General features: G+C 43.4%; 1 protein-coding gene across 1 annotated transcript; it reads right to left on the reverse strand.

Moving 5' to 3' along the window:
- Positions 1–8122: 8122 nt before the first annotated feature.
- Positions 8123–11030, reverse strand: LOC111160114 (ribosomal protein S26). Its single transcript, XM_022522956.1, has 4 exons — positions 10715–11030; positions 10275–10452; positions 8758–8888; positions 8123–8233 (listed from the first exon to the last, which is right to left on the reverse strand). The coding sequence occupies exons 1-4, from the start codon at positions 10715–10717 to the stop codon at positions 8198–8200; spliced, it is 348 nt and encodes a 115-aa protein (XP_022378664.1). The 5' UTR covers positions 10718–11030; the 3' UTR covers positions 8123–8197.
- Positions 11031–11623: the final 593 nt, after the last annotated feature.

Raw genomic sequence — 11623 nt, forward strand, 5'->3', positions numbered from 1 at the left:
ATAAAAGTTACTTTCCCTAAGCCTTCTATGACTTATTTCATACCCTCAAGTTTATCTCCTTCCATGTTCTGGTGCAACCAGATATTTTTACCTTAAGATAAAACTATTCACTCTCTTAGGCCCTCTATTTCATGTGTACAGTTAATTTTAGTCTGTCCTGACCATACCTAAAATTCCTTTTCTGAAGATTTCCCTTCACAAACCCTCTACAACTTGCTTTTGCATTTAGGTTTTGTCCCAAGCCATTTTCTTCCAAACAACCTTCTCATTTAGGACAAAATTACCTTCTTTTATCTTTAACAAACTGCATTTTTATTTCTTAAATCTTTCTTACATATCTCCTACTTTCCTACATACAGGGTTGTTTTTTTTTATTTTCATCAGTCTTACAGTTAGTAGAATTTTGTACTCTTAGAAACATCTTAATCTCTAGTGAAGACTAAATATAAACCAATTGTGAACTGTTATAACAGAATTCTTTAGAAGGCAAATTATGAATCAGTTAAGCACAAAACATGTTTATCAACAGATTTAAAATTTTAGTTTTTTTGCAGTAGGAAGTCAAAGGCACAAACCTATATCGAGTACTCAGTGCTTTAGCATTTTATCCCATTTGGTTAAGACCTAGATGTCCATAATTTAATTTCATTTGTCATCCAAAACTTTAAAGTTTCAGGTTACCAAAGACTTTGAAAGCTACTTTAACAATTACCCATTAAAACTTTGAGACAGACAATTAACCATCAGTCCAATCATTTTTTGCTAACAGATTTTAACAAATAACATGAGCTTATTTGACCCTAAGTAAACTTTGATAGACTAAAAGTTCCACATTTACTGCTGTAACTTCAAAGACATGTCTATCTTAATTAAACCAACAAACTTAACTTAGCTCAAATACAGATTTACGTTCCACCTGGGTCCACTCCATTTCGAATGTTTACCTGAGACATGGGTGGGAAGATCTGGAGTGGGGGGTGTTAGGTCCAGGGGGTGCTCTTCTCATTCCTTGACAGAGGAGCCATGGTGCAGGAAGCACCGAGGATGGTCTAGAGGCCAGCTATGCAGGCAATACCCAAGTTGGTGTAGAAACAGAAGGGGGAGACAGAAGAACAAAGTGCTGCCAGAAGGCGGAGAAAGGATTCCAGTTTTAGAGCTCATTAGTTTCAACAGAGGAGCAGACGCCATGCTTTCCCACCATCAAGGAGGGAGAGGTTAGGCAGTCCATATCGGGCCAGAGAAGACAGGGAACTTCCCCAAAACAAAAGCAGTTTCGGTAGCTGCTTGGGAATATTCCTTAAAGTCTCTTTCTTGAGTTAGACTAACCACAGTTGGCTCCAGTTATAGCCATTAACACAAGAAATGAGTAAGGGAGAAGCCCCATATCTATTAGGAGAAATGAAGAGATAAAAGTCAGAGTTCCCGTACTCTCTGCTTGCCCCATTCCTTCAAACATAACAAACAACACAACAGACAACAAAAAGACAAAACAAAGACAACCGCAGACCCAGCGGCCCTTCCTTGACCAGATATCAAGTCTAAGGGTGTGCAAGATATAATCCCAACTCAAAAACACAACCTGCCGCTGGTGGGGATTTTTTCAGTCCCCTGCCCGCCTAGGGGGACTCGAACCCCCTGGCGATCCACCAGTGGAGGGATGGGGCATCCCCACATCCACTCCAGCCCTGGGAGCAATACGGCGTCCAGTTTCTCCCCGGTGGTCCATACCCCTGGAGCTCCACAACCAGACAGACAGACAGACAGACAGGATCTTACTTCCGGAGGCTTTTCCCAGAAATTCTGATGCTGGCTCAGTTCTTGTCATTTAATCCCGGACGAGCCCCCAATGTTAGGTCCGTTATTAAACGAAACGAGACTCAGACAAAATGAAAGTTATTTAAAGCTTTATTTTATGACAAGTATTAGAAGTTAGACTGATCGGCCAGGGGAACGAGACTGAGACAAGGTGAAAGTTATGCAAAGCTCTATTCTATGCTAAGCATTCGAAGTCAGACTGACCAGCCAGGGCCATCTCCAAAGAGAGCGACCACCCCCAGCTTACAGGCTTAAGAATTGACTGACTGACCAGTCAGGGCCGCCCCCAAAGAGAGCGACCACTCCCCATCTTACAGATTACCTTTTATAAAGTAAAAGTTTGGCCACACATAGGTGGCCAATGAGATTGTAACACGTAGAGAAAGTTGCATAGCCATGTTAGGTCACACGCAGGTGGCCAATTGAATTACAATTTACCCTTTATGACCTGAGCCGAAGGCAGAGGCCTTAACCCACTGAGCCACCCAGATGCCCCAACATATGGTCTTTTATGACTAGCTTCTTTCACTTAGCATGTTTTCAGGGTTCATCAATGTAGCATATAGCAGCACCCCATTTCTCTTCATGGCCAAATATTTCTTTGTATGGATATGCCATATTTTGTTTATCCATTCACCAGTTAATGAACACTTTCATTGTTTACTTCTTGACTAGTGTGAATAATGCTGCTATGAACATTCATATACAACTTTTTGTGTGAATATGTATTTCCAGTTCTCTTGGGTATACATCTAGGAGTAGAATGGCTGGGTCATATGTTAACTGTAACTTTTGAGAACTGTGTTCCAAAGTGCATCATTTCACATTCCCACCAGCAGTGTACAAAGGTTCCAACTTTGTCACACATTGTCTAGAACTTATTGTCTTTTTTTTTTTTAATTAAAGCCATCCTAGAGAGTGTGAAGTAGCATCTCATTGTTTACCATCACATTTTGAGTGAAGTCCAGAGCTGGCCAGGGCCTACAGGGCCCCACATGATCTAACTTTGTGTACCATTGGTAGGTACACAATCCTTTATCTGCAGTAGACAAATCTAAGCAACTCTAAAACCCAGTATTTTTGGAACTCCTATGGCAACAAAACCTGATCTGAAACTCATATTGGGTAATTTACATGACTCTTCTTATATTTTGCTACAGAAATAATAATTTTTATTTTATTTTTTTTTTTTTGACAGAGAGATCACAAGCAGGCAGAGAGGCAGGCAGAGAGAGAGGAGGAAGCAGGCTCCCCTAGAGAGCAGAGAGCCCGATGCGGGGCTCGATCTCAGGACTCTGAGATCATGACCTGAGCCGAAGGCAGCGGCCCAACCCACTGAGCCACCCAGGTGCCCCTAATAATGTGTTTTAATCCTGGGTACTACTCCAGATCCCTTTGAAGATGTTCTATGTTAAGCAGTATATGCTCTTTATTACTGCTCTAAAGTCAAAACAAATTCCAAAGCAAGTAAGGTGTCAAGGATTTCATATAAAGGATTGTAGACATGAACCACTTTCCCCTAGCTCACTTAAATTTATCCAGACTGTCTTGCTTTTTTCTGTGATGTGCCAGGCACACTCTTTCCTGAAGACATTTGCTCTTCCCCCATTTATCCAAATGGCTTGCTCTTTCTTTAGTTTTCTAGTCAAATGTTATCAACCTTATAGACATAAGGCCATTTTAAATAAAACTTATATAAAACTATAGTCCTTCTTTACACCCTCTCACCCTCTCACACTGCTCCCTCACTAAAATGTAAGCTCTATGTATTTTTATCTTGGCCATTGCTAGTATCTCCAGTATTTAGAAATGGTTGGCACATTGTAGGTTGACACATTTTATTTCTTGAATAAGTGATTGTTTCATATCACTCAAACCTCACAAAAATACTGTGAAATAGGAATGATCACCTAAAGATCAGAAAATTGGAGAGAGGGGTGCCTGGCTAGCTTGGTCGGTAGAGCATAGGACTCTTATCTCAGGGTTTTGAGTTTAAACCTAACATTGGGCATGGAGCCTCCTTAAAAAAAAATAATAAAAAAACAAAGAAAAAGAAAATGAAAAAGAAAGTGGTTGGGGAGGTTAAGGAACTCACCCAAGCTCACATAGCCAGAATTATCAGATGTGAGAATTACATCAAGAGTCCACTCTCTTAGGTTCTTAACCTGACAGCTGTTTAATGGGAGACTTGGACCGAGAAACTAAGTGCCAAACACATTGGCAAGTAAAACTTATTGAAAAAATGAACAAATTTAGATTCTAGCCTGTTTTTTATCTACTGGCTCAGTTTCCTTTAACAAACCTATTAGCTTATTAATGCATATGAAGTCAACACCCTTCTATACCTAGTAGTTACTAAAAGAATAAATGTATAAACTAAGTGTATAAAGCAGGATATTAACCTAGTGTGACAGACAATGAATAATTTTGTTCTCTTACATGGTAAATTATGGAAACGTAGGCAAAAACAAAACAAAGTACAAGACTTGGGGTTGAGGCAAAGGGTGGTCCAGGACATCAGTGAAACCCTGATTACCACAGGGAACTGATCTCAAATCCAATTACCTCAAAGGCAGGCACTGGAATAGAGACTGACTAGCCCAGAGACTTCTACCTGGCTTGAATACTTTATACATTGAAACTGGAACACACTTCAGAAAGTTAGAAAGGTGTTGAGATTGCAACTGACTTTTCCCCACCTAATCAAGTCCAATCAAAGTAGGTGGGAGTGGGAGATGGAGACTCAGATGTCTATACTGCCTTTTTTGTGACCAACTACCAGAACTTTAGACCACAATAGCTAGCAGAGGAAGCCATTCATTTTACTGTCCAAACATCAGAGAACCACAAGCTGACTTGTAGGCCACTTCTAATGCCATGATATGAGGCCTCTCCCTAGCTGGAAATCCTGTCCTGGCTGCCCATCAGATTAAGACAAGGTCTGCGTTATTTGCAACAGGTATTTGGTTGGGAGGTGGGTCTACTTTAGAGCCTGAAGCACATGAAAATCTCTTTTGTCATCTCTGGCACTCCAAAATCTCAATGAATTTGGGATTATCTGCAAGTAGAGAAATTGCTCAACCAATTCTTAGCTGTTAGGCTCTGGCATATATGCTCCCTGGAGATAGGATCACATTTTTTAAGATTTTAAGTAATCTCTATACCCAATGTGGGACTTGAACTTACAACCCCAAGATCAAGACTTGCACACTCCAACTGAGTCCGCCAGGCCCCCTGGATCACACTTTAAGACTGGGGCACTTTGGTGGCTCAGTGGGTTCAGTGCCTGAGTTGGCTCAGGTCATGATCTCAAGGTCCTGGAATAGAGCTGCTCAGGGGGAGTCTGCTTGCCCTTCCACCATTATCCCACAACTGCTCTCTTAAAAAAAAAAAAAAAAAAAAAAAAAAAAAAAGCACAAATCAGGAGAGCATGGGACTCTTGATCTTGGGGGGTTGTGGGTTCAAGCCCCATTACTTAAATTAGATTACAAAAATAAACCTTAAAAAAAAAACCCACAAATCAGGATGCCTGAGTGGCTCAGTTGGTTAAGCGGCTGCCTTCGGCTCAGGTCATGATCCCAGCATCCTGGGATTGAGTCCCACATCGGGCTCCTTGCTCAGCAGGAAGCCTGCTTCTCCCTCTGCCTCTGCCTGCCACTCTGTCTGCCTGTGCTCGCTCTCTCCGACAAAAACAAAACAAAACAAAACCCACAAATCAACTTTTAAACTTCCAGTCTTGGGAGAGCCATTTAAAACTTATCTCAAGGGGTGCCTGGGTGGATCAGTGGGTTAAAGCCTCTGCCTTCGGCTCAGGTCATGATCCCAGGGTCCTGGGATCAAGCCCCGAATCAGGCTCTCTGCTCAGCAGGGAGCCTGCTTCCCTTCCTCTCTGCCTGCCTCTGCGTACATGTGATCTCTTTCAAATAAATAAATAAAACCTTAAAAAAAAAACAACAAACCATATTTCAAAAAAAAAAGACAGGGCATCTGGGTGGTTCAGTCCTTAAGAAGCTGCCTTCAGCTTGGGTTATGATCCTGGAGTCCATGGATCGAGCCCTGCATCAGCCTCACTGCTCTGTGGAAGCCTGCTTCTCCCTCTTCCACTCCCTCTGTTTATGTTTTGTGTCAAATAAATCAAATCTTAAAAAAAAAAAAATAGGTTAAACCTATAAATGAAATTTCAAGAAATATCTTAGTGGTTACATGGCCTGATTTACTACTTGAATCTGGTTTTATTGAATAAACTGGTATTTGAGAGAACCAAGTTTAGCGTTTTTACCTCAGACCTTTCTCTTCTACTCAGTGTTTACTCCTGGTGTAAAGAGGTCATTACAGCATAAAGGATGAAGAAGCATTTGCCTCATGAACTGGGCCTCCTGAAATGATGGGACTCCTACCTACAATGTGTTCTCACAAATTCAGGATTTGCCCCAGCTTTTCCTGCACAGGCATTAGTATGTTGACCATGAGCAAGTTGGGAGTCTGCATTTTGTTATTTTTCAGTTAGTGTTCAATTAATAGAGCCACCTTTAGGTTCCAAAATACTCTACTCCTCGTTATCATATTCCTTTGGCTAGATACTCAGAAAAATGTGTATTTTGATTTTGAGATAGCCAGTGAGCGAGCACATGCATGGGGGTGGGGGGAACACAGGGAGAAGGACAAGCAAGACTCCACACTGAAGTCAGAGGTCCCTCTCTCAATCCAGAGATCCTGACCTGAACCAAAACCAATACCCCAACTGAGTCACCCAGGGACCCTCCCTTTAAAATGTGTTTTTTTAAAGAATCTTAAAGAGGGGGCACATGGGTGGCTCAGTCAATTAATCTGCCTTTGGCTCAGGTCATGATCTCAGGGTCCTGGGACCAAGCCCTGTGTGGGGTTCCCTGTGCAGCAGAAAATCTGCTTTCCCCTCTGCTCCTGCTCATACTCTTTAATAAAAAATCTTAATAAAAGATTTTAGAAAGTGCACACAGGAGGGGAGGGGCAGAGGGAGAGAGGGAAAGCGGATTCCCTGCTGAACCCTAGGCTGATGCAGTGCAATTTTAAGACCCTGAGCCAAGACCTGAGCTGCAACCAAGCTGAAATGTGTATTTCAATCAAAATTTCCAAACTATGGGCTTAGCTTAGTTTGGGGGAGGGGGAATCCTGTAACTTCACTAGCAAAGCCAATCATTATCAATCAATTCCCAAATGGGGTTTTTTAAACATGTATAACTGTACCTAGTAACTAACTTCTTAACTCCACAAAAAACAAACCATTGTCACAGAATTAGATATAGCTCTCCTCCATACTTTGTGTGGAAACTTTCCTCTTGTGGGCACTACCACAAGTTTCTAGGAGTGCTTCTGGTATACTGAACATCTTTATTACATAGAGAAACTGACCACAGAAAGATGCAAATTGGCCAGAAACAGGTTTAGCAACAGATCAAGTCCAAGTAAGTGAATTTTATGAAGTGGAAAATCTAAATACAGATCTTTTTTTTTTTTTTCAAGATTTTATTTATTTGACAGAGAGAGAGAAATCACAAGTAGGCAGAGAGGCAGGGAGAGAGGGGGAAGCAGGCTCCCCGCTGAGCAGGAGCCTGATGTGGGGCTTGATTCTAGGACCCCAAGATCATGACCTGAGCCGAAGGCAGAGGTTTAACTGAGCCACCCAGGCACCCCTGAATACAGATCTCCTTAAAAGCTGTGTCACGTGGGGCGCCTGAGTGGCTCAGTCGTTAAGCATCTGACTTCGGCTCAGGTCATGATCCTGGGGTCCTGGGATCAAGCCCTGCATCTGACTCCCTCTCAGTGGGGAGCCTGCTTCTCTCTCTCCCACTCCCCCTGCCTATCTTCCCTCTCTTGTGTCTGTCAAATAACTAAAATCTAAGAGGAGAAAAAAAAAAAAAAAAAAAAAAAAGCTAAGTCATGCACTTTCTATTGACATCTTTGTGTCCCCCACCAGGGTTAGGCACACCTGTCTATAAATTGTCTCCTGATGTGCTCCTCACTCAAGTTTTTGCTGACCCTCCTAGTTCCTTACCTCTATTTTTAAGACACCAGCTTAATCTACTAGCAAGGTCGCATTAACCTAACATCTAACACAGGTACCTTACCACCCCCCTCACAGCTATGCAAGTTGGGAAGGCCAAGAACACAAATAAAAAAGAAACCCAAGTTGAGGTTTTACTTACATGGATAAACTTTCTTCCCCATGAAAAGACTATGTGGTACTTCACACTTGAATGTGAAAGTTAATTACACTCCCCGTGACACATACAACTCCTACACTGACAAAACATACACTCAACATGCTGTATGAAGTGTAATTGCCATTTATTTATTTTTTTTTCCTGGAGAACAGCTTTTCTTCAGTCCTTAAGAACTTAGCTCCTTACATGGGCTTTGGTGGAGGTCGTGGGGCAGCACCCTGAAAAGAAGAGAACAGCAAATTTAAAAACGTTAATGAAAGAATCCCCCCTCAAAGAACTTGACTACTATCCTCCTATCACTAACAATGCATCTGGGCCATACATGCATGGAAAACTGGTCCATGTGGATGACACACATAACTCCACCTGAAATAGATTCTAACAGCTCTTCCTTAGAAGAGTCTCCAAACAAATGTTTTAGACGTGAGTTCCACCTACCTTACCTATTCAGACCTTAATCTGAGATTCCTTGGGTCTTCATGTTGTCTCTCATCCATCACCCCTCTGGGCTTCCACATCTCTTTTTTTAAAAGATAATTACCATGGGGGTGGCTGGGTGGCTAAATGGGTTAAGCACTTGCCTTCAGCTCCAGTCATGTTCCCAGGGTCCTGGGATCCAGACCCGTGTCAAGGGCTTCCTGCTCAGCAAGGAGCCTGCTTCTCCCTCTCCCCCTGCTTGTTCTCACTCACTCTCTCAAATAAATAAAATCTTAAAAAAAAAACAAAAAATTAAGATACTTACCGCGGGTCTAAATCGGGGTGGGGGTGTTCGGTCCTTCCGTGCTTCACGAGAGCGATTCCGGACTACCTTGCTGTGAATGGCACAACTCACGCAATAATGTAGCTTCACATAGAGCTTGGGAAGCACATAGGCTAAGAAACAGAAAAGGGCACAACAGTAGGTATTACATACCCACACTGCCCTTGTCCTCCCATTCTATCAAGTCAAAAATAAACCTACTTAAGTGTCTCTCAGGCACGCCTACAAAGTTCGATTTCCAAAGCAACCATTCAGTTTCTGATAACACGTACATTTTCACAAATGAATAATCCCCTACTAATCCTTTTCACCACGTGTACTAAATCCACAGCCTACTCGCAATAAACCAACAATCCAGCTTCTTCAGAAGCTGCACCAGTCCTAATGCCTGTTCCTGGGCCCCTTCTCCTTGCCTAAGAAAACTAATTTGTCTTAAGAAAAATAAATGATTGGGACACCTGGGTGGCTCAGTTGGTTAGGCGGCTGCCTTCGGCTCAGGTCATGATCCCAGCGTCCTGGGATCGAGTCCCACATCGGGCTCCTTGCTTGGCAGGGAGCCTGCTTCTCCCTCTGCCTGCCTCTCTGTCTGCCTGTGCTCACTCACTCTCTCTCCCTCTGTCTCTGACAAATAATGGATAAATAAATCTTAAATAAAATCTTAAAAGAAAAAAAAAGAAAAATAAATGATCAAAATAACAGCACACTGCTCCAAATATCACCTTTGACCAAGTAAAACCACCTTCCTTATTAAAACATTCCTTATTAAGACTTAGTCTGGGCGTGCCTGGGTGGCTCAGTGGGTTAAAGCCTCTGCCTTCCGATCAGGTCATGATCCCAGGGTCCTGGGATCGAGCACCACATCGGGCTCTCTGCTCAGCAAGGAGCCTGCTTCCTCCTCTCTCTCTGCCTACTTGTGATCTCTGTCAAATAAATAAATAAATAAAATCTTAAAAAAAAAAAAAAAAAAGACTTACTCTGTACGTCTTTTTTTTTTTTTAAAGATTTTATTTATTTGACAAAGAGAGACACAGCAAGAGAGGGAGAACAGGCAGAAGCAGGCCCATCATCTGAGCAGAGAGCCCAACGCGGGGCTTGATCCCAGAACCCGGGGATCACGACCTGAGCCAAAGGCAGCCACCCAACAACTGAGCCACCCAGGCGCCCCACTCTGTACATCTTTATAAGGAATACTCCAGCCTTTAAAAACCCAGAAAGGGTGCTCCATTTACCATATTTGTAGCTAGTGATACAAATGCTGATATAGGTAAACTCTAAAACGCTTTCGCAATCTCAATCTCTGAACAGATAACCACAAATCATGACCCAAAGACTGCACTATCACACAAAGACCCCCTCTGTCCAGACAAGGCTAAAGCAAACGAAGCTAAACACCGGTCTCTTTTACCAACAGTAATCCTAAAGGCCCGCAGAAATTGCCTGGGAACCGCTCACGAACAGAGCCTGCAGGTGTGGATGGGTTGTGCCAGAAGCTCACTCACCGTCGAAGACACTGGCTTCGGAAATATCCCTGACAGCGGCGGCCTCTACTATGTTCCGAATAACAAACTTCTTAATGGCCTTGTCCTTGGGCACACAACGAGCGCAGTTGGTGCAGCGAATAGGCTGCACGTGGCCGCGGCCCTTTTTGGCACGACCATTATTCCTCCTTTTCTTGGTCTGCATCAGAATGAAGATCCTGTTACAAAGAAGGCGCAGCTTCCCCAACCTTAGCCCCCTGCCGGCTACAATCGTGCCGGCAGCCCCCAGAATGACTACTCAAGACATTCAGCCCCTCCGCACATCCCTCCAAGGTCGAAGCAAATAGACACTCTGTGTACTCTCCGCCATGGTCCCGGTTTTCATATCCCCACAACCACAGAATCTATTCCTCCCAGGCCCCCACGCGGACCCCTACCACTACCCACGCGCCACAACTCACCATCTTCGAAGCGGGACCCGAGAAAGAATGTAGAGCCGGCCCCGACTCTCTTATATAGCACGAGATCCCTACGCGCACACAGGAAGACTGTTTTAGGAGACGTATAGCGATTGCGGCAGGTCACTTTACTCAGATTTTCTTTATTATTCAGCATTTACGCTGAAATGTAAGTGTAGAAAGGCGCTTCTCGGGTTGTGTTATCTGTGGTAGGATGTGACCATGGGACTATTTAGCCGGATGGCGGAAGAAAACTAGGGTTATATGTATCCCTGCAAGCCCCCACCGGAGTATTACTCCCTACCCCGGAAGTAATTCTGGGCGCTGTAATTATCCGGTTTTTGCGACGTTATGCGCGGGAGTTGCCCGCGCAGCACCACAAGTCGCGCCCCACCCCAATCCGAGGTCAGAGTCGGGGAGATGCATGGGAGTTGTAGTGCGAAGCTGGCGGGCCCTTAGCCCCCAAGCTCTTAGACCGAAGGCGGCGCTGTGCCACCGGGGGACGCTCTCGGCTTGTTTCTCCGACAGTATTGTTACTTGGTGTAGGATTGAGAAACGGAAGACGGGGGCGGGGGTGGGGGGAGCGGGGACCTGGGGAAAACAAAATATTTTGTTAATTCCTCCTTCCAGCATGGACAAAACCTACGAAGGGCCTTGGGCAAGTACATGGGTGTTAACGCTGTTTCTTACTCACTTTTTTTTTTTTTTTAAACATCCCTGGCTCCTGTTAGCGTAGCGCCAGACTCTGTAGTAAGCGCTTTATAAATATTAACTCATTTTACCTTCAACAAGCCTATAAGGTAGATACTATTATTATCCTCCCTTTACAGATTGAAAATCTGAGATTTCTGAAAAACACAGAGGTTTTTTTGTTTGTTTGTTTTGTTTTTGTTTTTTAAGATTGTGTTTATT

Source organism: Enhydra lutris, unplaced genomic scaffold (assembly GCF_002288905.1).
Source record: "Enhydra lutris kenyoni isolate GAN:26980312 unplaced genomic scaffold, ASM228890v2 scaffoldscaffold74, whole genome shotgun sequence".
Classification (NCBI taxonomy): domain Eukaryota; kingdom Metazoa; phylum Chordata; class Mammalia; order Carnivora; family Mustelidae; genus Enhydra; species Enhydra lutris.

Bases quoted from the DNA above. Each gene is read 5' to 3' on its own strand.
- LOC111160114 (XM_022522956.1), bottom strand. The intron at 8,889-10,274 runs GTGAGTGAGCTT...TCTGTTTCTTAG, and splicing joins CGAAGCCAGTGTCTTCGACG to CCTATGTGCTTCCCAAGCTC. The intron at 8,234-8,757 runs GTAAGTATCTTA...TCTTCTTTTCAG, and splicing joins CACCCCGATTTAGACCCGCG to GGTGCTGCCCCACGACCTCC.